At 49.2% G+C, this 25,659-nt stretch overlaps 1 protein-coding gene across 3 annotated transcripts; it reads right to left on the bottom strand.

The window, feature by feature from the left end:
* Positions 1–1,304: 1,304 nt before the first annotated feature.
* Positions 1,305–25,074, bottom strand: TTC12 (tetratricopeptide repeat domain 12). Of its 3 annotated transcripts, none has more exons than XM_026681045.2 (21): positions 24,951–25,074; positions 23,549–23,706; positions 21,771–21,804; positions 20,947–21,024; positions 19,574–19,695; positions 18,450–18,509; positions 17,576–17,647; positions 15,771–15,831; positions 15,089–15,277; positions 14,803–14,872; positions 14,359–14,447; positions 12,419–12,587; positions 10,507–10,599; positions 10,281–10,344; positions 8,861–8,995; positions 7,742–7,846; positions 7,262–7,330; positions 6,632–6,733; positions 4,279–4,378; positions 2,689–2,914; positions 1,305–1,553 (listed from the first exon to the last, which is right to left on the bottom strand). In XM_026681045.2, the coding sequence occupies exons 1-21, from the start codon at positions 25,012–25,014 to the stop codon at positions 1,478–1,480; spliced, it is 2,136 nt and encodes a 711-aa protein (XP_026536830.2). In that variant the 5' UTR covers positions 25,015–25,074; the 3' UTR covers positions 1,305–1,477. The 3 variants fall into 3 exon arrangements, with proteins under 3 accessions (XP_026536830.2, XP_087826338.1, XP_087826339.1); XM_087970212.1 differs by having other exon boundaries at positions 17,555–17,647; positions 24,951–25,051; XM_087970213.1 differs by lacking the exon at positions 17,576–17,647 and having other exon boundaries at positions 24,951–25,051.
* Between the last annotated feature and the right edge of the window lie 585 nt (positions 25,075–25,659).

Below are 25,659 nucleotides of genomic sequence, written 5' to 3'. Positions count from 1 at the left end.
CAGGTGCTTTGGAGAATAGCTTGACTCCTTCCTCCTCTCTGGGGCAGCCCCTCAAATATTGGGACATTGCTATCCTGTCTCCCCTGGTCCTTCTCTTCCCTAGACCAGCCAAGCTCAGGTCTTGTAACCGTTCTTCATATGCTTTAGTCTCCAGTCCCCTCATCGTCCTGGTTGCTCAACAACCCTCATTAACTATTCTTGTCTAGTAACACACAGAATTAATGTAGACCTTCCCTTGTAGAGGTCAAACCAGCAGCCCCACACAACGACGCTCTCTTCCCATCATTCATGCCCCTAACTTTAGACCTGGAGGGATGGCAAAGCATAGGAACCCAGGAGCTGGAGCACGCAGGCCACACGGAAGGGCCGTCACAGCAACCTTGCTCCTTGCAAAGCTCCGTGTACTCCAAGCCGAACTTCCTGCGAGGTGGAGTAGATTAGCACGCTCACCCGCTGCTCCCAGGAAGAGATAATGACATACAATTTCACGCCTGCTCGTCTTGGCATAATGGCCGTCTCACAAGAGTCAAAAGGAGGGAGAAGGGGAGAATCTATTGGAAATCAAGTCAGATGCCCCTTCTTCTTGCCCTCTCTCTTTCTCCTGCCGAGGGGGGCGAGGGATTGCACCGCGGCCCGATTAGGAAGGCAACAAAGCTCAACTCACATATCAGAGTAATGGAGTCGGAAGAAACCCGACACCATTTCAGAGAGACCATTCTCCAATCTCTTCTCAGTGTTGGAGCATCCACAGCTCCTGTGTTTTTTGGCCTCCGGTCTCCTAATCCTCTTTGTTGCTCTTCTCTGCCCTCTTTCTAGAGCCTCAGCATGTTTTTTACATCGTGGTGACCAAAACTGGATGCAGGATTCCAAAGTGTGGCCGTACCAAGGCCTCATCAAGTGGTCTTAAGACTTCACTCCGTCTTGATTCTATCCCTCTGTTTATTCAGCCTAGAACGGTGTTGGCTTTTTTGGCAGCTGCAGCAGACGGCTGGCTCCTATTTAAGCAATTGTCCACTAGGAGGTGGACATACTTGCAAGCAAACCTTGGCCTGAAGCCTGCAATCTATCCGTACCCATTATGCGCAGCATGAAACACTCAGAAACAAGATCCCCAAATACTCAAATCCCAAGGGAAGCAGCCGGGCTGGGTCTGTGCGACGGCCCTTCCTCAAGCAACGCCTTCTCCCTAATTTTTAAATAGGCTCCTTTTGAAAGTGACAATTCCTACCCGGATAAGGAATTGGTCCCTAGAATTGCCAGTGCAATTTTAGAAACAGAGGAAAACCACTTTAATCCAGGCACTCTTCCAAGCGCTTTATTAACTTTGATACGTATTTTTATGACCTTCTCTCTCTCTCCTGGCTGCCCTACCCCACTTTTAATCCTCTTTATTGCAAAAAAAGAAGCACAGCTCCAGCCCGAGACCGGGGGGGGGGGGCTGAGCACAGAAGCCCTCTCTGGACCATCTGCCGGCATCCTAAGGGCCTGGCATCTTCCTGACGGACGCACTCAGGGCTGCCATTCCGTTCAGCTCCCGCAGCCGGCTGGCGTGCCTGCAAAGACAGCAGAGAGACAGCAGAACCAGGTCAGAGATGCTGGTGGGACAGAGCTGAAGGCAGCAGCTTCGAAAGAAAGCTCTGTGTAGATTTGTCGGCAAGCAGAAGAGGGTGGCGGACATTGCTACGCCTTCCATCCCAGACGTATCAGAAGGACAACATGGGGCATATTTCAGACTTCATTTCCCCCAAAGTTTGGTGACTTCATGTTCTCAGAAGCATCGCGGTGGAACCTGCCCTCATTTAGGCAGAACTTCGCTTTTGATGGGCGTCCTTAGATTAAAGTGCCTCCATCCTTCTGCATGTGAGGAAATCTATCTCAATTCAAGCAGGGTGCCAAAGTTAAATGCCGGTGGTGAGACTAAATACCTTGCTCAAGTATCCACTGGCTTGGAGGGTGGAAGGGCTACCAGGCTGAAGTCGGGGGTGGGTGGGAATTCAACCAGTGTTACTACCAGCTGGGTGACTACGTTTTGCGCGCGCATGTCTGTGCGTGCATGTAAAAAAACCTTAAGCTGTGCCGCCCTGACAGCTGAAAAGCACTGCATGTGGGTGCGCAGCATTTGAAAAGCCACTTTTTTTCCTGCTTTTTCAAGCTCGGCTGCGCCGCGCAAAGCAGCCGAGGTTGAAAAAGCAGGAAATAAAGGACAGGTAAGAGCCCAGGCAGGCGGGTGAGCCAAACAGCAGCAAACACAGAACCGGTTCAGGGTCTGCTGCTCTTCAGAGCTACCGGTTCTATAGAGCCAGGCAGAACCGATAACATCCCATCTCTGATCAGTTCTGGAGAACCAGTAGCAGAAGTTTTGAGTAGTTCAAAGAGAACCGGCCAATCCCTCCTCTGACTGGCCCCACCAACCCCACCTCTTCTCTGCCTCCCATCGAGTCCCAGCTGATCGGCTGGGTCTCCTTTGGTTGCCCTGCCCAGGAGAACTGGAAAGCTGGAAAGCAGGTTAGTGGGGTGGGGAGGGAAGGGGTATTTTGCAGTATATCCTTCCCCTGCCACGCCCACCAAGCCACGCCCACAGAACCAGTAGTAGATCCCACCACTGACTTGAATCCATCAGTGAAGGTTCTCTGGAACCCAACAGGATCAGGACAATTCCTGGACAGCCCTCTCAGAGAAACGACTTGCCTGGCGTCCGCGGTGCAGAGCTTCCCTAAAGCTATGGCGGCGTTCTCTTGCACGTAAGGCCTTTGCGCATTGCGAGTGGTGGCTCTCAGGAGGATCCTGACCACATCCGTGTCGAGCAGAGTCGTGGCTGTTCCAGGCACCTCCAGACATTTCCCCAGGCAGAAAGCAGAGTTCCCTGCCACCACCTCATCTGGCCAGGACAGAAGCTTCCGCAACAGGTGGCATTCTGGGGAAGAGACCAAAAATGGGGCCCGAAGAAGAAGGTGGTCCGGGGAAGAGCCAGAGCTATATAACGGGAGGTTATTTCCCTCCGTGCCAAAGGGATTCGTGGAGAAAGGCAAGAGGAAAGGAGGAACGGCTCAATTCTCTAGATGGGGAGGGAGGAGGAGGCCATGCCAATTAAACTCTCCACCCTGGAAAAGAAGGCCTTCGAACCAACCGACAAAGAGGTCCACGGCCTCCAGAAGCACCCCGAGGAATGAGGTGGCAGGATGATTTGAGGAGGCCAGGAAGCCATCTCGCACCAGGACCAAAAAGGAGTAAAGGTTTTGGCTGGAGGACAGAGGTACTGCAGCTTTCGAGAAAGGGACCTCTTGTTTGCTTATTCGTGTCAGAAGCAGCACAATTAAAATAAGGCACGCTCTACCACGTGACATTTGACATATAAAAATACAAGATCATAATAGGTGCAACTTAAACCACCTTGCCCAGAAACTAGCAACAATAATTGCATTCTCTTGGGCTACCAGGATGTCCTGAAGTGTACACCAATGAGGACACAAAGGGCAGGTACACACATGTGTTGTTTTCTGCATGCCAGCACAACTGCAAAGGGCAGAAGAAACCACCGGACAGCCCCATGTGTTCAGGGTGTCTCTGGAGGGTCGATGACAATTTCGCCCAATGGCCAACTCAACAAGGGGCAACTTGCTGCAGGACAAGAATTATGTTTACTATCAAAGACATGGTGGAATAGAAGCATTAAAGAAAGGATGCAAAAGGCAGGACAGAATGAAATGTGAATGGCAAAAATTAAAATAATCCCTGTTAGAAAGCCGAATAGCCAGCACTGTCCGAAGACGTCTCCGTGGTCATGTGGCCGGCATGACTAAATGCCTTCAAAGGTGCACAGAATGCTGTTCCCTTCCCACCAAAGGGCTCCCTATGTTTCTACTTGCATTTTTTACATGCTTTCAAACTGCTAGGTTGGCAGAAGTTGGGACAAGTAACGGGAGCTCACTCCGTTAGGCGGCACTGGGGATTCAAACCGCCAAACTGCCGACCTTTCTGATCGATAAGCTCAGCGTCTTAGCCCCTGAGCCACCATGTCCCTAGTTTTTAAGAAGGAGAGAGATATAATCCAGAGGGCATCATATTTCTTGGCTTCTGTGGTGGTTGCCTTAGGTTTGTGTTCCTCAACCTTACCAACTTTCGGGGGATGGGTAGGCTTCAACTCCCAGAATTCCCCAGCCAACCATGCTGGCTGGGGAGTTCTGGGAGTTGAAGTCCAGCCCCTCTGAAAGTCGCCAAGTTTTTTTTTTTAAAAAAAAAACCACTGTCCTACTTTGAGCAAAAGGCAATCGCGCTTACTTTTATCCAGTTTCACAATCTGCATCGGAGCCAGCCGGCTACTCTTGGCACAAGCTGCAAGGACCTTCATGGCATAATTGGTCGTGGTTTGCCCGCCAGCCTAGATCGAAGACAGGGAAAAGACCCCTCCCATCAAAAAGCAGAGACCTGCCTCCAGAAACCCTTTAGGCTGTAAAAACAAGAACAGGGACGACTTCGCATTTTAGGCCCCTGCACAGACTTTTTATGTTGTGAGTCTAAGCATCTGTAGGGAGGGAAGAAGTTAGAACAGGAGAGTTGGCTCACGAGAAAGATTGGCTTCATGAGCTGAGACCCACCCAAGGTCTGAAGCTTTGCAGGTATTCCTGCGTTCAGGTGGGGAAGCCAGTTAATGCTAGGCAGGGATCGAGTCAGTGCTTCTCAACCTGAGTGGCTCGAAGATGTGTGGACTTCAACTCCCAGAACTCCCCAGCCAGCCTTGGAGTTCTTCAAGAAGTTTGCAAAACACCGGATTAAGTGCTTAATGAGACAGCGATGGAATCCTTCAGGAAGGAGCTATCTGTACTTAGCAGCGTTTGGACCCAAACCTCCTCCCTCCTCCCACTGGCAAAGCCAGCTGCATCACGTCTCTCCTCTCCCCAGAGACCCCAAAAGCATCTATTTCACATTTTCTCTTCCTTTCCACCCCACATTTTCTCTTCCAGCGTTCTGCCTCGGGGCAGTGTGTGAATCTGGAATCAGGATGGCCTTTTCTTCTGCCGCCATTCGCATCTTATCGCCTGGGTACCTACTCGGCCGTCCCCTTCCCCTTCCCACTCTGACCACCCATCAATCTCGGTTTCTTTGGAGAAAGAGAGGGAAACCGCTGAGGAAGGAAAACCTCTTCCACAGCCAAGAGCGCATTAAAGATGCAGGGAACAGAACGGGCCGCTCCGTTCTGCACCGCTGGCTCGCAGAGTTCGTCACCGTGCGCTGATTGAGGGCTCAGGGGACGGCTGAGTCTCTGAGGAGAAGGTCATCCCTGCCCCAAGGCAGAGAGGGAAGCAGGGCTCACGACACTGGCAGAACATACCCCCTGGCACCTCCAGCCGAAAGGCTGCTGGGAGGAGAAGATGGTAAGAAACGTTTTGGAGGCTGCTACTGATCGCCAGATACATTACATGTTCTTCTGTTTTGACCAAGGCAATGAGAAAAAACTGTAACAGCCGCTGTGTAGGACAGGGGTCCCCAAACTTGGCAACTTTAAGCAAAGCTGGCTGAGGAATTCTGAGAGTTGAAGTCCACAAGTCTTAAAGTTGCCAAGTTTGGAGACCTCTGGTGTAGGACAAACAGGTAGAAGAAGACTGGTGGAGTGTATCTATGAATTGCCAACTAGCGGTCAGAAGATTGCTCAGCACATGGAGGGCCTGAGAAATAGTTTTAATTGCAAAACTGTGAACATCCTAGACTAAGCCAAGTCCAAAAACACTATAGAGAACTTCTGGAAGTTGGGCAGTCAGACAAAACAGCCATCAACCGACACATAGAGATAAAGAACATCTACATACCATTTAAAAGAGATAACAACAACAACAACAAAAGAAACAAAAAGACCAAAACACTTCATTGGCAATCAACAGCCACATGAGCAGAGGTTAATACCAAGACTAATATTTAGGCCAACAATCAAGCAATAAACAACAGGTGAATCAAGGAACTATCAAGAAGAAAATAACACCTCATACTGACCAGAAGGCGAACACTGAATATAAACATCTGAAGAACTAGGTAAAAATAACTAGCTCGTCCTGTTGGTCAGACTCTGAAAATAATAGCTGTTCTCCTCTTCCACTCTCTCCTCTAGCACTGATGGCGTTCCCTAGTTGGATCATGAAACATCTGAAAGGAAATAACTAGCTGTTCTCCTCTTCCACTCTGCAAACTCCCCCTCCCTTCTAACACTGATGGTGTTCCCTAGTTGGGTCATGAAACATCTGAAAGGAAATAACTAGCTGTTCTCCTCTTCCACTCTGCAAACTCCCCCTCCCTTCTAGCACTGATGGCGTTCCCTAGTTGGGCCATGAAATATTTCAAGGAAACAACCCAACTCAGAGAGCACCAAGGACCCCATAGAAAGACTCAGCCAGATGCTCCTACTGTTTGATTTGCAGAATTTAGATGAAAGGAGGAACACTGCAGAACAGCTAAAATCTGCAACGTGCAACTAACCCCAGGGAAGATGGAAAACAAGACGATTGGGCCTTCATGCTCTATCTGTCTGGCATGGCACATGGCGGAGTTGTCTGCTCACGCATCGGACAGGAGCATTTCAAGGCCACTGGGATGGAAACAATGGCTCCGAAATAGGCAGTAGCCGCTGGAAATGGCAAATTACCTTCAGAAACCGGATCATTTTCCTCACCACGTCTCGTCTCACAGCTTCTTCCAGAGCCCCCCGACTCGCCAGCAGGATGTGACTCAAAAGCCCCACAGCTCTCTTAAAGGAAAATAAAAAAGAAATGGGGCACCGCAGGGAAAGGGTTCGGGGTGCACATTTCTCCAAAGGAGTTGTCAAGTCTGTTTATGTCTGGCTCCTGGGCTGGCCGGCCACGTCCGTGGCAGAGGAACACAGCCAGCTCTCTGCAATCTTGCTTTCTCCAGGGTCGAAGGAACAGGGAGCCAATCATGGGAGCCTAAGACCTGGGGTGTTCCAGTATTTGAGGGGCTGCCACAAGGAAGAGGGAGCCATCCTATTTCCCAAAGTACCAGAAGGCAGGACAAGAAACAAGGAACCGAAACTAGCCAAGGAGAGAAGCAACCTAGAACTAAGGAGAAATTTCCTAGCAGTGAGAACAATAAATCAGTGGAACAGAAGCTGCCTCCAGAAGTTGGGGCTGCTCCATCTCTGGAGGCTTTGAAGAAGAGGCCGCACAGCCATTGGTATAGGCTCTCCTGCTTGAGTAGGGGCTGGGCTAGAAAACCTCCAAGGTCCCTTCCAACTCTCTTATGTCCTTCTAACACTCACGGAGATGATCCTCCCGTCTGGGCTGTTGAAGAGAGACATGCACGTGTCACAGATTTCCTCTGCCAGTTCCTGAAACAACCGTCAGAATTAGAATCGCCAGCGTGCAAGAACGGAAGGGCAGCTTCATCAAGGCCTTTGGAGGGCAAACCCAAAACCAGTGGCCTTCCTTGGCCAGAAGGAGGCAGGAAGACCATGCTGGGCTGAGACCTACTCAGACCCAAAGCTTGGCGGGCAGAAGCTTGACCCAACCCCTCGCTATTTCACAGCCCATCTTAGCTCACAGGGATGTGATGTAGATGAAGGGACAATGTGTGACTCCCTGAACCCCAACGGACCCGCCCAGGCCAAAGAGGGGAAAAGCTCAAAAGAGGCTTCCCAAGGATTGGCTGGCACGGAAAGAATTTGTCCCAGAGAAGAAGTTGACCCGAGGAGAATTTCAGATGTCCTGAGACCTCCAAGAGAGGCAGGTTTGTAAATCACCTCGATGACTGAGTTGGGTTCCAGGGAGAGGTTCATCATGAGGCCCAGGACCGCATACAAACACTCAGGATACCTAGTGATGCTGTTTTCGGTCCAGCATTGATTCTACAGAAGCAGAAAACAAAACCTTGTTAGAAAGTCAGCCAATCCCAGGGAGGATCCAGGATGGATTGGCTCCTCTTTGCTCTCCCATCCCTTGTACGTTTCCTGTATATGAATCCCTCGGTAGCATCTCCTGATCAAAGACCCCTCACCAAGTAGGTTCTCTCCCAGGGAAGGCCAAGGTCCTTAGGGTAAAGAAGCGTCTCCAGCTAGACCTGGATTTGGGTCTCTTCCTTGGTGTCAGGCTTGCCCCAGCCTGACCTCTCCGGAAAGAAAGACCCTCGACTCCATCTGGTTGAAGGGATAGGTTCTTGTACTAAAAGAGGTTGGTTGCAGTAGAGTCGGGCTGGAACTACATTCCTCATGCTCAGAAAATATAGGAAGTTTCCCCGCATCCCAGCCCTCCCCTCATGACCAGTCCATCTTCAGCCAGTAAGAGCCCACCGAGGTGTTATGCGTAATTCACATCCTTTCTCAGGGTGCACGGCCTTGGGGGATGGCACAAACCAGTCCCGAGCTCTCCTTATTTCCCCCTCCCCATTTCCCATCATGGAACTACATGCGGGCTGATTGGCCACTTGTTCCCCTCCCATGCCCCCTCCTTCTCTCTTAGCCTTTGATGGCAGGACCCCAGCAAGGTGCCAAGCCGAAGTTGGCAGACCTGACACTTGGTGAGAAATTCTGGAGACCTACGGCCAGGAAGTGTGTTGAGGAACGAACTAGCGTGTTGGCCTGACTGAGATCAAAGCCACACTAAGGGAACCTTTCTGTTCATAACAGCAACGCAAAACCACCACCGAGAGGGTTGACGTGGTTAGGGAAGGGCCAGATGGCCACAAACAATCGCTTCTGCTTTAGGGAGGAAAAAAAGTGATGACTCCAGAGGTTTTATCTGTCAGCTGAGCTTCCCACCTCCCACAGGCTAATGGAGCAGAAAGGAGACAGGCGGGGGGGCCGTGAAAGAAGGGAGCAACTGAATGGATAATAAACCGGCAGCAGCAAATGGCAAAGACATACCACGAAGCTTAAGCAAGCTTGCCAGCATTCCTGATTTTCAGCCATCTGCATCCGGATGACCACGTCTGAGCAGAGATCTCCCAGGAGGGCAATGCACCGGCTAAGGGCCGTCTCATTCAATGGCTTGGAAGAACTCTTGAGATAAAAGGAGGACAGCTCCGTTAGGGCACCCCAATAAGACATTCAGCCGAGTTCGACACCGCAGGCAGCTGCGATAGTCAAAAAAATAAATTCCACCTGATGGATCTACTTTTCCAGAGTGTTCAGAAAATGTTCGTGCTTAGAGAAGAGTCAGGTTTATGTCGGGCGGGGTTGAGAAATCATCAGGAAAAACAAAACCAATAAAACAAAATGGAAGATAAATAGGGGAAAAGGAAGGAGGATGGGGAAAGCCTTCAGGAGCTCAAAGCAGACTTTGAGATGGATTCTGAGCCGTTTCTCAGGGAAAGAAACCCAAAGGCATGTAATTCTTCTGTGGCAGTGCATGCAGGTCTGGTGAAATTAGACCCAGGACTAAAACCGTACTTCTGAAAGACTCAGAAAGAGTGAGAGAGTCCGATTTCCAACCTCAGCTCCCACAGAAGGAGGTGGGCGAAGAAGAAGGCAGCTCCAGACAATTCAAGGTGGGTCAAGGGATGGGTGACAACCCATCCCTAATGTCTTCTCAATCCGTCACCGCAATTCTGGGATTGAAGGGTGGTCCAGGGAACACCTAAACTTCCTGTTATCCTTTTTCATAAAACCTCGGTCTATTTTTAGTGCTGGGTCCTGCCAATCCGGGCCCTTGTTGTGGCCCGACAGATTTGGACAGTGAGGAGGTTGGGGAGGAACATGGGCCAATCCTGGAGTCTGAGGAAGGCTCTGATGGGTGCTCTGCCTCGGAGGCAGAGAGGGGGCCAGAGCCATCTGACAGTTATCAGCTGCCTTCAGAAATGGAGATCAGTGGGGCAGAAGAACAGCTGGAGCCTGTTCCCAGTGTGCCCATGCGCAGAGCTGCCAGAAGAAGGGAACAGCTGAGGAACAAGGGCCGACTTGGGAGTAAAGCCTCAGGTGGACGGTGAATGGCCCCTCCACTAGAGTATAAAAGAGGAGCGAAGGGGGAGTGGGGCTTTGCAGGAGACAATTGATTCCATTCTAGCATGCTTGCCAAGTATCATGGCGTCTGAAAGATATAGGCCTGGCCCCTTCAAGCCTGATAAAGGTTTGTAATTGGGAACTATCATGAAAGGCTGTCGGCCTGGACTTTGTTGGGGAGGAAATTCATTGTAAATCAAATAAAAGGGGTTTGTCGGGACAAGGACTCGGCTTCGTGCTGTCGGGAAAGCCTAGGTCAGAACAGTCCTTGGGGTATCAGGGAATCAATGCCGAGAAACAGAACCCCAGGTGAACAGATTTCAGGAAGAAAATACGGTTTGCTTACCAGCAACTGAATAAAGATTGGCAAGGCCTCCGTGGACAGTTTAATACGACACTGGATTTTGAAGCTGTAAGCAAAGTAAGACAGAGAGTTAAGATGCTTGAGTTCTGGTCTTGAAGAGACTGATGTGGCCACCCAAGATTTAAACCTTGCCTTTTACAATTTTATACCCATCAGAATTCTATTAAATCTCCATCTGGACCCCGAGGAGCTGGAGAATGTCACTCACTTTTCTTCCAGGATTAAATGGGTCAGCAAATTCATAGCGCTGTCAGCTCTGCAGTCAGCAACTTTAACAAAGGATATCAACGTCTGTAGCCACCTGGAAAAGGAAAAAAAAAAAAAACACCACACATTCTCTGGGGTCTAAAAGAGATCTACGGTTCCAATAAACCAGTCAGAGTAAAATTTAAGGAAAGCGATCTGTTGGTCCGCAGAAAACCTTGCACCAGGGAGCGAAATCTTTATAACGTCCCATGAATTCTGCGGAATACAAATTTGGGTGGCTTGACAGAAACAGGGGGGCCAGGACTTCAGTGAGCCCAAACTCTGAGCAGAAATTGTAGAAAACAGCCCCCCGCCTGCCCCCAGGAGGAAAAGCAAAATAGCTCCGATGCCTGCCCAGTGATGCCAACCGGCCTTTAAGGGTTCCCCCTTGGGGAACTGGAGAGGGGTGTGTTAAAAGATTCACTGGGCTCCACGGATAAAATGATATCAGCTGCAGGCTTTTCCACGGAAGTGGGCAAAAGGAAACTGACTCATGAAAATACTTGCTGGCAGCATCAGAAACAACTCCTGTCTCTCTCTCTCTCTCTCTCTTTTTTTCCTTTTTAAAAACCAACCTTGATGATTTAACTTAGTCATTGCGTAACATCCCCTTCATCAGAAAATACGGGTTCTACGGTTTTTCAAAGGGGGGTATTTGAGTGTGGGTAGGAAAGGAGGAGGCTAACGGTGGGGACCTCAGAATTATCCTAATTTCCACGATGTGGATAGATTCTTGCTAACTCAGAAGGGTATTAAAAAAGCAACAATGACGGAAGCTCTAAATCAGGATTGCACAACCGTGCCAACTTTAAGACCTGTGGACGTCAAAACTCCCAGAATCCCCCAGCCAGCCACGCTTAGTCCTTTCAGTCGAGGTCTTCTAAGTCTCAGTCCGCTCTACTACTCTATTACAGCGGGGATGTCCAACCCTTGGCAAGTTTAAGACCAATGGACTTCAACTCCCAGAATCCCCCAGCCAGGTATATGGTATCTCCCAGCTTTCCATTTAGAGCAGGGGTGTCCAACCTTGGCAACCTAGAATTAAGGAGAAATTTACTGACAGTTAGAACAATTAACCAGTGGAACAACTTGCCTCCAGAAGTTGTGGATGCTCCATCACTGCAGGTTTTTAAGAAGAGATTGGACAACAATTTGTCTGAAGTGGTGTAGGGTTTCCTGCTTAAGCAGGGGGTTGGACTAGAAGACCCCCCAAGGACCCTTCCAACTCTGTTATTCTATTCTGTTCTGTTCTGTTCTGTTCTGTTCTGTTCTGTTCTCTGTTCTGTTCTATCCTATCCTATCCTATCCTATCCTATTCTATCCTATTCTATTCTATTCTATTCTACTCTATTCCTTATTCTATTCCTTATTCTATTCCTTAATTCTATTCTATTCTATTCTATTCTATTCTATTCTATTTTTTACTCTTCCTTATTCTATTCTATTCTATTCTATTCTATTCTATTCTATTCTATTCTATTCTATTCTATTCTATTCTATTCTACTCTTCCTTATTCTATTCCTTATTCTATTCTATTCTATTCTATTCTATTCTATTCTATTCTATTTAAATTTCTATTCTACTCTATTCTAATTCTATTCTACTCTCCTCTCCTCTATTATTTCCTTTCCCTTCTTTTTTCCTTTCCGTTTTTCCTTTCCTTTCCTTTCTTTTTTCCTTTCCTTTTCCCTTCCCTTAACTTTAAGACCTACTGGGGGCCTGCTCCTTAGGCCGGCCGGCCAGCAAGAGCCTCAGTAAGTTTCTGAGGTGCTCAAGGGCTTCTCTCTGCTTCAGCAGGAAGTCCCAGTTAGGGCGCAGGGCAGGGGAGGTGTGGGGGGGGGTGTCAGCCATGTCGTAACTCTGTGCCATTTACTTGGTGGTGTTCAGGTGCCTGATTAAGAGGACCCTCCCGTGCTCCGTCTTGGCGTACAGACACAGCAGAGCCAGGCACTCTTCCTGGACTTCGGGCGCCTCCGAGCACAGCAAGGCGGGAAGCTGCACGTTGACACTGGGATGAGTTAGAAGCAGCCGCTGGTTCTCTTCTGGGTTGAGAAGGAAGCAAAGCCAGAAGGAAGTGTCAGCCAGAGGGCTGCACCAGCCACTCTACCAGCCCTCGTCTTAATCCCCTCTGCCTTTCCCCAAATCGTGCGACCGCTGGCACGTTCTTCCATGCCCCGGTGGAGAGATCCATCTGCCTCCAGGAGCGACGGCAAAAGAAGGAACATTCTGTCTGCAGAAGCTGAACCTCTGACAGTCCTCCAAAGGGCAAATTATGTCTCACGCACTGATGGGAGAAGCAATCCACGCCTCACGGAGCGACACCTTTCAAGCCTCATTGGACAAATGTGGATTAAGGCAACTCTGAACATCCGCAGGCCCAAGAAGATAAGTTAGTCTCCTTGATGCAACCAACCTCCTTTCCTCCAGATAGCTGGTGCCTTCAGAAGGTCTATGGTAGAGGTCTCCAAACTTGGCAACTTTGAGACTTGTGGACTTCAACTCCCAGAATTGAAGTCCACAAGTCTTAAAGTTGCCAAGTTTGGGGACCCCTGTTCTAAGGCGACCTGTCTGCCAGGAAGGCCTGTAACCTAGGGTTACTTTACTCCCAAGCAGGGGTGGGATTCTATCGATTCGGACCGGTTCAGGTGAACTGGATGTTACATTTGCATCTGGTTCGCAGAACCAGTATTTGAACCGACTGGCTGGCCCCGCTCGCCCCTCCCCTTCCCTCCCAGGAGTCTTCACGCGGCCCATTTTTGATGCAAGGTCTGTGCGGAGGCTCTGAGGGGGAAGTGGGCCTTCTAGAAGTCCAGAAACGGGCCTGTTTCCAGCTTCCAGAGGGCCTCTAGAGCCCCGGGGAGGCCGTTTTCGCCCTCCCAGAGGCTCAAGGGAAGCCTCCGGACCCTTAGGAAGGCGAAAAACCGGCCCTCCTGGAAGTTCCGGTAGGCCACGCCCACCATGGCCACATCCACCCAGCAAACTGGGCAGTGAACCGGTTGCTGGGATTTTTGAATCTCACCCCTGCTTTACTCCCAAGGCAGGCTGAATGCTCAAGAGATGCCACGGTGGCTTTCCCACACGGCTGCAATTTTTACAGGCAGAAAGACCCTGGATCTTGGCCAGGCCAAATAAAATCCTTGCGAAAAGGCGGATCTTGCCAGAGGGCTGGTAGGGCCGTGACAGAGAAGAGCCCCTGGACAAAGAGACACACCCACACTGATACACAAAGGCCAAGCTGTGAAGCCTCCAGGGGCTATCGGAGGGGATGGGAGGCTGAAGGAGAGCGATTTTCTACCCATATAAGAAGGGGGTGTGGAGTAACCCACAGGTTTGCTACCAACGCTGCCCGTGCCATGAAGACCTTTGACCTGTCACTCTTTCGATCATGTATCTCAGCATTATTTGTGCCCTGAAGAGCTGCCTGTCCGAATATTCATGAACTGGCAGAGACATGGTTAACAAAGTCAGCCAACGGGAGCCGAGTTGGAGGCTGGGTGTGGCTCAGCTCCATGCTCTCAATTCTGAAAGTGAAACAAGTAATCTGTTCTGAGCTCCTGAAGCTGCTGTTTGTGTTTTGCTTATGTTACGTTGGAAGAAACTACTAGTATTCTAAATGTCACTTTAATAAGTTATTATGTATATAAAGAAGTTAATGAATCCTGCTGAATCAGTCATCTGTGTGTTTTCTGGACTTGAATTTGCTGCAAATTCCCACACTGTCCTCCTCCCTGGAAAGACTGACGGACTCAAAATTGGAGCGTGCGCGTCTGTGCGCGCACCCACCCACCCACACACACACGGGGGGAAGATTACCGTTCCCTTTGCAGACGGCTTGCCAGAGGAGAAGCAGCGAGCAAGCCAGTTCCAGTTCAGCGGGCGAGTTGATCTTGGCGCTGAGAACCCTGGGGAGGAAAAGGTGGATGGTTGAAAGGTGAAAGGAGGGCCAGCTCTCGGCTGCGGAATGGCTCACTTTCCCAGGATAACAAAATCCAGGCTGTGGATCCGGCCTCTAAATGGGGCGCTTGGAAAGAATCTTTCGGTGACTTGCAAGAGAGAAAGCTGGGCTGTTTGGCAGAGAAAAATAAAAAAAAACTGCCAAGCCTGGCCTTGAACTCACCTTTCACAGCAAAACCTGAAGACTGAAATAATGGGATAAACAAATAATGCTGCCAAACGGTGTCAAATTATGGATAAACTGAGCGTTTGTCAGCAGAGGTGGGAAAGGAAGAGTTTCAAATAAATGACATTCGCACCTACCGCTCTATGACCTTGTTGTTGCTGATGACGCCGAAACCGCCGTTCGTCCTAAACAAGGTTTGCTCGGGGCCTGCAAGCGATTCAGACAGGGGGAAACAAACGTCTTGCTGGAGGCTGAAATCCAGGGGAAGAGTTGAGGGTGGGGCATTTCCTGGGGTCTGGGCAAGATCCTTGTTTTTGGCCCTTAGTAACAGGACCTTTCTGGTAGCCCCCCCTGTGGGGCACTGGGGAAATTGGGGGGGGGTGTTGTTTCAGTCTGGGGCTGCCTCTTCTATGGGTCACTCACAGGCTTGAACCAGGTCAGTCAGAAGCTGAAGGCCTCCTGCGTAATACAAGGGGTCCTGATCCGGTTTGCTGAGTTTCTGGAGCATCTCACTCACGGCGACGGCGGTGAGTTTCCCGGTCTTCAGATCCTCTGACGCTGCCTCCTCCTCGCTGAGCCTTTTTTCCTCCAGGTCTATTTCGCTGATGCAGTCTGGAGGCGGGAAAAGGCAGAATGGAGAGGCGGGAAGAGGAAGAAGTTGGGACGAAACGAACCGAGGATAACGGCACAATCCTGACTCGAAGACAACGGACGGTCCCTGTTCAGAGGTGGTGTTCAGCCGCTTTGGAGCGGTTCTGGCGTACCGGTAGCGGAAATTTTGACACGTTCGGAGAACCGGCAAACGCCACCTCTGACTGGCCCCGCCCTCCCGCCCCCGCCGTTACCTCTCCTACATTTCTTTGGTTTTTAGCTCAGCTGATGTGCGCAGCACAGCAAATTGTTGCGCCTCAGCCAAGCTAAAAAACGGGCAGCTCACCAGCATTGAGAGAGGTCGGTATTTGAGCCCTGCACACGCACACAGAACCAGTAGGAAAAAACTTGGAAACCCATCACTGGTCCCGTTATTCAGGAAGTGCGTTTGGTCTTTCGGTGAGGAGCCAAACAAGGGCACCGGGGTGCAGGAGGAAAAAACGGGGCACCCTACCTTTGCACAGTTTCTCCTTCTGGGAGTCAAATTTTAAAATCTTTAGATAGCATTCCCTGGCCTGGAAGCAGAAGGGAGAAACATCAGCAAGAATGAACAGGAAGGAGAAAAAGATGCAGGAAGAGACAATCAGGAAAAGGCTGGAATGGCAAAAACTTGCTGATTCAGTAAAAGAATACAACTCTGCTATATCACTCGGCTAAACAAACAATTCCCTCAACGCTGTCCAACTATTTACAAAGTCTGAACTGCTATTACTATTAATCACTCCTTATCACCCATCTCCTCCCACTTGTGACTGTATGACTGTAACTTTGTCTCTTGTATCCTTACAATCTATGTTGACTGTTTCCTAGTATGATTTGATTGCTTACTTGTAGCTTATGACTATTATTAAGTGTTGGACCTGATGATTCTGGACTCTTGACGAATGTATATTTTCCCCTTTATGTACACTGAGAGCATTTACACCAAGACAAATTCCTTGTGTGTCCAATCACATTTGGCCAATAAAGTATTCTATTCTATTCTATTCTATTCTATTCTATTCTATTCTATTCTATTCTATTCTATTCTATTCTACTCTATTCTACTCTATTCTATTCCATTCTATTCTATTCCATTCTATTCTATGCTATTCTATTCTATTCTCTATTCTATTCTCTCCTATTCCATTCCATTCCATTCTCCCCTCTTCTCTTCTCTTCTCTTCTCTTCTCTTCTCTTCTCTTCTCTTCCATTCTATTCTCCCCTCTTCTCTTCTCTTCTATATAAGTACTTTGTTTCCATGTGGAAACTGCTTCTGGGTTTCATGGTTGATGTGTAAAAGAACATTAACTTTGATGCATAGATCTTGATAGAAATGACTTGTTTATATTATTATGGAAAAACAAAACGTGACTTGAAGTTTTATTTCACTGCAACGGAGAGTTTTCTCTTTTTCCTACCCTTCCCTGGCTTCCCTTTCCTCTTTCCCCTCCTTCCTGAATGTTCCTCCATTTACTTTTACACTTTGTATTTTGCAATCCTTCATCATTTAATAAAAGCACGTTTGAAAAATGCAAGAAAAGGCTTGGCTCCAGGGCTGGCATGAAAGGGAGATGCATCTCCCCTCTTGCTGAAATCCAAACTCCGGGTCTCACAACTTATCCCCGAGGGCAAATCCTGCACATGCAGGTTCTTCCGAGAGACCACAACCAGCTAAGACTCAACCCTTTTCTCTGGGGGGGGGGGAGTTCCTCCCAAGGGTTGGAGTCACCAGAAGTTTAAAATGAAAGGGTTTGCTAACCATTCAGCCAACGCACTAGGGGCAAAGGCGTCTGACCTACCAATTCTTGAACCCAATTTCTTGAGGACTACCTCCTTGGGGTACCTATTTAATTGTCTTGCTTTTCTTTCTTGACAACAATGCAGGCCTGTTGAGCAGAATTTCCCAGCTCTGGAGTCCCACCTGCCCATCTGAACAAGCTAAAAATAATCTCATATTCACACCATAAAGGTAGCCCTCGATTTACCACTGGTATAGCAACTGGTCAAAGTGACGACGGCACTGAAAGAAGTTACTTATAACCGGTCCTCAGGCTTATGGCCATCGCAGCATCCCTATGGCCATGTGATCAAAGTTAAGGCCCCGGATTCTCTTAATGACCAGGTTTCGCTTAACAACTGCAGTGGTTTGCTTAACCACTGTGCCCCCCCCCAAAAAAGGTGGAACGGCTCGCTTAACAATCTCCTTGCTTAGCAGTGGGAATTCTGGTCATAAGCCGAGGACTACCTGCCATAACTTGGCGCGGCACAGGCCTCACCTGCTGGAACTGCTTCTTGGCCAGGTACGCCTTTCCCATGTGGAAGAGAGCCTTGGTGCATTTCTCATCGCACTGCGTTAAAGAGAATCGCTTAGCAAAATCCACAGATTAGGGCTACAATAAAGGCAACAGGGCCACTGGTGGCTGGTGGCCCGGTGTGTGTGTGTTAAAATATCAAGATGGGGGCTACAGTTGAAGCTGGGCAAGGCAGGTGTGTAAAAGGGGGGACTTGGCTTGGGGTTCTGACGGACTTTTCTGACCACCTCTGCGGCCAACTCGCCATAGCCAACCCGCTGTGGAACAAGAGTTACACAAATACCAAATAAATAGTGGGAAAGAATCACTAAAGAAAGGATGCGAAAGGAGGAATGGAATGGAATGTGAATGGCAACAATTAAAATATTTATTTCAAATAAATAAATAGAATTATTAAATTGTCCTACAGCAAGTTGTCACATGGTGAGTTGGCCACAGCAAGTTGGCCATGACAAGTTGGCCATGGTGAGTTGGCCATGGTGAGTTGGCCATGGTGAGTTGGCCATGACAAGTTGGCCATGGTGAGTTGGCCACAGCAAGTTGGCCATGGTGAGTTGGCCATGGTGAGTTGGCCACAACGTTGTCCTATTCTGACCTCTGACACCTCCTGCGGATACCCTTCAATGCTAGCAACTTGTTACTGAAAACCAAAGGTATTTCAGCCCTTTTAGAAAATTACTATTTATTTTATATTGTCCAGCAGAAGACCATACAGGCCGTAGCCCATTCAGGCCATTGCCAATTGCCGTTTTGACTGGATGCCACCTTGCCCTCAGAGCCCATGGGCTGATTCTGCCCCTCTCATGGAGGGCAGGGAACGAAGGCAGGTGAGCCTTACCCTCAACGCCCAACTGCAGTCATCAATGGCTTTCTCGTACTTCTGCAACTTGATGTAGGCCTAATGCAAAAATAAACCCAGAGAGGCACGTTAGGTGGACATGGTGCTGTGTCCTTCAAAATGCCAGGCATTCGGTCTGGGCTTTCCTGGCAGAAGAATCAAGTCATTCACCAGCCAAACTGCTGGCCTAAGGAAACCTGGGTGGGCTGGTTTCAGTTAGCAGCCACGGTGGTCTCAGCGCTGGCTTAAAAGATGGTATAGTATTCTCAGAAAAACATATTTAGGAGAAAATAAGGTGGAACGTTGTGGCTAAACTACTGCAAGTCCAGGTCTCCAGGGAAACTCGTTCTGCTTCACTTAGCTTCCATAGAGAAGGCCAAGAAATGAATTTTTTTTCGCCTTCACGGGTTTGGGGGGCAACCTAGGCCCAGGGATTTCTAGAGATTCCCTTTTCTGAGGTCCAAACCTATGGGATTTGATTCTGTAAAGGGGCAAACATCTTGATTCGGGCAGAATTTGGACACTGGAAGAATTTGGAGACAAAGAACACACAACGAGGACAGCCCAATTCTGTGTAATTTTTTTCAGCGGAAGAATTGCCTCCAGGCGATCCTTTGCAAGTGGGAGAGAGCTAAGAGAGATCCAAGGATGGAATCCTAACGGGCACTTTTCAGGGAAGGAAGCTTGCCAGTGTCCGATGCAGAGCTTCAGAGGGGCAGGAAAAAAAAGCAGGAACGGGAAGAGAGAGAGAGAGAGAGAGAGATAACGCTCAGTCCTATGGATCTTTTAATATTTTTCCATGTAATGTAAGAGATGCCTTCCTATTGACCTGGGGAATGGCATGCAATGCCTTTTACATCCCTGCGAGGAAGGAAGAGCCCACCGGGACGGGACTGATGGACAGGAACTTTTAATTGATTTAATTAATTAATTTAATTTAATTAATTTAATTTAATTGCTCCTTGGAGAAAGGGATCAACAGGGAAGGGGGCTTGGCGCAACACATCAAAGCAGCAGCCGCATCCTGAAGGAAGGAGCCCCCAAAAGGAGCGGGAAATTAGGGTGCCAAGACCCCGGAGGAAGGGGTCACCCCCTTTTCAGCAGACGCACACGGACACACTGACCTGGGCTCGGTTGGTATACAAGGCTGGCATGTCCTTCTGCTTCTTCAGGCCCTCCGTGTAGTTTTGCACAGCCAAAGCATAGTCCCCTTGGCCAAAAGCGTCGTTCCCCTTCTCTTTCAGGGCTGCGGGAGAAGCAGAATAACCAAAGGCACTTTTTTTTTTAAAAAAAATTCAAATTATTGTAGTTGAGAAGGGTCTTGGAAGATAAGCGGGAAGAGCTGCCACTGAGGCTGGGATCCGAGAAATGAGAAAGCACTTTATGGAATCCCCACCCGGCTTAATCCACATAAATAAGATTAAAAAGGGAGGCAGGGAAGCTCTTTCGGCCGTGCGTGATTCTATTCCTGTATAGGTTCTAATAAAAATAGCTTTAGGTTCTGCATAAGCTGTCAGGGCTGCGGTAGTTACCCCTCTTTAAATCATGAGTCTCTAACCAGATTTTCAAAGGCTTAAAGAAGATTTATTAGGAGTAGACATGCCGGTGCTACCTGGGTGTAGCCGACTCTGAGACACATCATTCATTGTCACCCTTGACCCTGGTTTCCCCCCTCCCACCCCCTGGGTGTATCTTAATTCATATTCTCCAATGGGCCACCTCCATAGCCCAAAATCATCAATCCTGCTCTCCAGTTAGAATTTTGCACGGCAGAAACTTTGGTCACCTAGAAACTATTTTTGAAAACATTTATGGAAAGCACTTTCGATTTCCAAGCTGCCCCACTGCTCCCCCCTCCCTTTCTGTTGGCAACTCTAAAAAGACCAGAGAAATAGTTAATGAGTTGACATGAGGTCTGTTTCTTAGTCCAACAGGGCTGCGACCACAGTTACGCTCAGCTTGGAGGTTGGAAAGTTGGGACAACTTGCCACTATCAACTTTCCATGGCCAACTCGCTACGGCCAACTTACCGTGGGACAACTGGCTGCAGGACAATTCAACAACTCAATGTAATTATTTAAAATAATTAATGTGTTATTTTTCGTTGTTGTCCCTCCTTTGGCATCCTTTCCTTAATGATTCTATGGTATATATATATGTTTGGTATTAGTGTAACTTTGGTCCCGTGGCGAGTTGGCCATAGCAAGTTGGCCATAGCAAGTTCTTTTTAGACCCTCTTGAGATCCAAGAACCATCCATTTCTGCTGGTGTTGCTGAACTCCAAGAGCCTCTTACTGCTGTCTGTTGAGCTGCAACGATGCTTTGAGATCAAGCAAGGAAGACTGGACAGTTTGCAGAACTGCTGGAGGCTTGAATTGCCCCCGCGAAAGCTTTGCCAGGAGCCGAGATCCTTTGGGGGGTGGGGGTGGGGGTCAAGAGAAGTCCCAGGACTTTGTTTCTAGCTTCTGCTTCTGCTGAAGCCCAATCTGACCCTCACCGTTTGCTGAGGCTTCGTTTTCCTTCCTCCTCCTGGCTCGCTCGTGGGCATCCTTCTCCAAGGCCGCCAGGAAGCTCTCTAGAAGCCAGCCAAGCAGATGTGGGAATTCAGTCCAAAGGAAAAGGATGTCGTGGTGGTTTGAAAAGGGAAGTCAAGCTACAAAGCAAAGTCATTTCGGCGATAGGGAGTGCAAAGCTGCAAAGGCCGTTTCATTAAGGTGGCAGCCAATTAGAACGGGAATCCGGAGTTTCCATTTACAGAGAAAGAGGGAGAATGCAGAGATTAAATATTTTGGAAAAGGGAAAGAAAGCAACATGTCTAAGAGAGAGAGAGGGAGGGAGAGAGGGGAGCCCTCTAATTTCTGGCTAATGGGGTGGTTAATATATCCTAAATTATGCCTTCCAGCCAACGAAGGAGGTAAGATAATTAATGCATTTAGGTAGAAAACTGGGCCCCATTCTGATTTTTAGAGACGAAAAGAAAACTCCCTCGGCAGTTATGCAAGAAGCCAAGCCAGGACCAAGGAGGGATGGAAGGCCACAAGGAGCGTCCTGGGCTTTGGGGGAAGCCCAGGGAGTCCACCACAAGCAGGGGGTTTCCTCCATGCAGAAGGACAGGCAGGGACCCCAGGAGCTTCCCAAAGACACGGCTGGTTCGCTCCAAAGGCCATACGAGAGCCATGGCTGAGGGCAGAGAAGGAGGAGGAGGAGTGAAGCCTCTCCAGAGCTTCCCTGGTTCACAAGGTCTGGGAAGAGGTGGCTTACAGAAGAGGCAAGCCCACCTGGCCCTCCAGTCCCAAACACACCCGCTGTGATCGGTCTTACCTGGACTCATCATTTCCTCTTGACTTGACAATCCCTAGAAGAGCGGAAGGAAAGACAAAAGTCAGCTGGAGGCTGTGGGAAGAAAGGAAGGAAGGAAAGAGAGGGAGGGAAGAAGGAAGAGGTGGAAGAAAAGAGTGGAAGGAGAAGGAGAGGAAAGAGGGAAGAAGAGGTGGAAGGAAGGAAGGAAGGAAGGAAGGAAGGAAGGAAGGAAGGAAGGAAGGAAGGAAGGAAGGAAGGAAGGAGAGAGGGGGAGGAGGGAGGAGGAGAGGGAGGAAGGGAGGGAAGAAGAGATAGAAGGAAGGGGAAGGAAGGAGGAGAGGGGGAAGGGAGGAAGGAGATGTGGAAGGAAGGAAGGGAAGAGAGGGAGGGAAGAAGGAAGAGGTGGAAGAAAGGACGAAAGGAGAGGGAAAGAGGGAAGAAAAGGTGGAAGGAGGGAAGGAAGTAAGGAAGGAAGGAGAGGGGATGGAGGAAGGAAGGAGAGGGAGGGAGGGAGGGAGGGAGGAACAGGTGGAAGGAAGGAGAGGGGGAGGAGGGAGGGAGGAGAGGGAGGAAGGAATAAAGGAGAGGGGGAAGGGAGGAAGGAGATGAGGAAGAAAGAAAGGGAGGGAGGGAGGGAGGGAGGGAGGGAAGGAAGGAGGAAGGAAGGAAGGAAGAAGGAAGGAAGAGGAAGGAAGGAAGGAAGGAAGGAAGGAAGGAAGGAAATCTGGGAACAGGGAAAATATCTTCTGGAGGAAGGCAGAGACAGATCAGTTCTGCACTGCTGACAAGAAAGAAACCCAGGCCAATGGGGTCATATTAGATACGTTTTTACTTCCTCGCGGCTTACTTAAGCTGGTCAACTAAAGTAGAGTCAGGTTTAATTATTCCATTAATTAGGCTTATTAATTATTATCTTTGTAGGCGACCACTGAAGAATGCCAACAGGTCTGGTAGCTAGACCAAAAACCCTTGGTGGGAGGAAGAGGGGGGAGGCGAGGGGAAGCCCCTTGGCGCTCAGAACAAATTTGGGGATGTCTCCACAAAGTCCCTCCCCTCCCCCGAAGTTGAGCCAAGTTTGAAGGAGATTTTTCCCTTTTCTGCATGACCAAAACCTACGTGAGAAAAAAATGAATCAGGCTCATTTTTCAGAGCCACTTAAAACGCCACCGCACAATAACACACACCTCAAAAAGTGTTTCCAAAGCTGTCAAAAGTTAATTTCAGTCAATAACCTTCAAAACCCACCAAGGTGGAATGAAAACAAACCAAAGGCCCCAGATCATTCTGATCATTCGCAGCAGGAGAGAAAAATCCATGTGGCCCAGGGTTTTGCAGACATCTACAGACCCCTCACATCCTGGACATCAACTGTTTCAGCTCCTTCCCTCAAAACGACGCTATATAGCACTGCACACCAGAACAACTAGACACAAGGACAGTTTTTCCCCAAACGCCATCACTCTGCTAAACAAATAATTCCCTCAACACTGTCCAGCTATTTACAAAGTCTGCATTACTATTACTATTAATCTTCTCATCACTCCTTATCACCCCTCCCCTCCCACTTGTGACTGTATGACCATAACTTTGTCGCTTGTATCCTTACAATTTATATTGACTGTTTCCTAGTATGACTTGATTGCTTATTGTGACCATCATTAAGTGTTGCACCTGATGATTCTTGACAAATGTCTCTTTTCTTTTATGGACACTGAGAGCATTTGCACCAACACAAATTCCTTGTGTGTCCAACCACACTTTAGAATTCTATTCTAAAAAAGAAAGAAAAGAGGGGTTACCGAAGGCGAAGGCCGCACGTTGATGACCGTCTTGTCCACTTTCGGTTTCGGCTTCTTCCCATCCTTGTCCGAAACGGACTGGAGTCTCTTCTCCGTAGCCGCCATGGCTTTTGCCTGGACGTCGGGGTCGGTGGACTTCAGGCCTTCAATCAAGGCAGCTGTAGAAAAGTGGGGTTTCCAAAGACAAAAGAGGTTCATTTGGAAACAGGGGGAAAACAACATGGGACCAATTGGGTGGTCGAAGCCCTGGCGTGGAAGGTGTGACAGAGGAGGTCAGAAAAGTCAAGATGGCCACTGCAACCCGAAGCCCAGTGCTCTCCATCACTGTGGACTTGATGCTTCGGGGAGGAGGGGCACCTCAGCTCCAAATACACCCCCTCCCCCAAATACCCCCTCTGATGCCTGTAAAAAATATGAGTGTGTCTTATTTCTTTTATCTCATTAGAAAGCCTGCCATCCATCCTGCTTGTAAATCATGGCCTTCAATTGTTAAGATCCTTTTATTTTTTAAAATGTATCCATTCTCTAATCCATGTGAGGACCGCAGCCTGACGGTATAATTCCCATTTTGGGAGTCCAAAGCCACCTCTACCTCTGCTATCTTGTAACATCCTTAGATTTATTCGTGCTTTCTTGCCCAGCCATATAAATGTTGTGCCTATTCTATTTAATTCTTCTAAAAAAAAAAATCATATCTTATTTTATAGGGATTGTTTGAAAACAGTACAATAATTTCAATAAAACATTCGTTTCAGCTGAATTCGTTTCATGCCATGGGGGGGAAGAGGAAGGGAAAACAGACCACTGGGTGATCTCCTTGAAAGGGGAAAAATATATATCTTTCCCTTTATGTACCAAGACAAATTTCTTGTGTGTCCAATCACAATGAAGAATTCTATTCCATTTCCATTTCTATTCCAGTCTATCCTCTCCTATCCTTAAGCTATTCTATTCCAGTCTTCTGTCCTGTTCTTATTCTATGCCATGCTATTCTGTTCTATGCAGTCCACTACAAGCTCCTTGGTCTTCTTGGTGTTGAGGACCAAGTTATTCTCCCCCCCCTCCACGAAAGCAACCGTTGGTCCACCTCATCTCGGTAGGCAGACTCATCCCCCCGAGATGAGTCCCACCGCTGTTGCAAGGCCTCCAAGGCAGGGAAGGGGCTGCCTCGGGTGGGCTTCCCTGCCTTTTGCCTCGTGGGAGACCCCCGCCTTAGAGGGAGGGCCACCCCTGCAGAAATGCCCCAAGCCAGGAAACCCAGGTCAGATTTGGGGGGGGTGTCCCTCGTCCAAGAGACCCCTCCCCAAGCAGAGAGAGCCCGGGGGAGCTTGCAGACTCCTGGCTGCCCTGGAGGGACCCCGTGTCTCCCCCAGCTCCCCACCCAGGACCAGGCCGGGCTCACCGACTTCGTCCACGTCCCGCAGGAAGCCCTGCAGCTCCCGCTCCTCCTCCCGCCGCCCCGACATCCTGGCTCCGCTGGGGGCTGAGCTGCACCGCTTGGACCAGCCGCCCGCAGCGCTGCCCGGGAAGCGTCTGCCGTCGCCCGCCCCGGCAACCGTGGGCGGGGCTATGCAAAGTGGGCGGGCGGGCGGGCGGGAGACGTTTGGCCGCAGAATCCCCTCCTCTCGGGGGGCGTGGGGAGGGTGGGGCTATGCAAAACTCCCACCGCGAGGCATCGTGGGTAAGAGGCTTGCGCGCTGGCCGTTGCTGGAAGGGCGCGCCTGCTCTGCGCGGGGGCTGCCGGGAGCTGAAGTTCTCGAGCACGCGAGGCAGCACGGTTTGCCTACAGCTCCCAGAGTTCCCAGCCCCACCAAAGGTTTGGCGGGACTTTCTTGCTCGGGTTTCTGGGAGTTGAAGTCCAGGCGTCTTAAAGCGGACGCGTTTCAATTCAGGACCCTGAAAATAGACTCGCAGATTAAATGGGGACCAAGTAAGCATCTCTTTAAACGTCTGGATTTCTCTGAACGTCTCAAGTAGAATTTCTTACTTGCTCCGCCCTGGGAGTTCATCAAATAATAATTACAATTTTTCTATTCTTTCTTAAGGACTTTTCGGCATCCCTTCTGGGAGAACATCAAAAAAGTTTCCCCAAAAGGCTTAAAGAAATGCAA

The sequence above is a fragment of the Notechis scutatus genome, chromosome 7 (genome assembly GCF_049901735.1).
Source record: "Notechis scutatus isolate UNSWTSFEM ecotype Mainland chromosome 7, rNotScu1.2, whole genome shotgun sequence".
NCBI lineage: Eukaryota > Metazoa > Chordata > Lepidosauria > Squamata > Elapidae > Notechis > Notechis scutatus.
This window is presented reverse-complemented; position numbering and strand designations above follow the sequence as displayed.

Bases quoted from the DNA above. Each gene is read 5' to 3' on its own strand.
- TTC12 (XM_087970212.1), bottom strand. From the start codon at position 25,014: ATGTCGGGGCGGCGGGAGGAGGAGCGGGAGCTGCAGGGCTTCCTGCGG. The intron at 14,448-14,802 runs GTAGGTGCGAAT...TTTCCTCCCCAG, and splicing joins AACAACAAGGTCATAGAGCG to GGTTCTCAGCGCCAAGATCA. The intron at 4,379-6,631 runs GTAATTTGCCAT...TCTTCGATCTAG, and splicing joins AAATGATCCGGTTTCTGAAG to GCTGGCGGGCAAACCACGAC.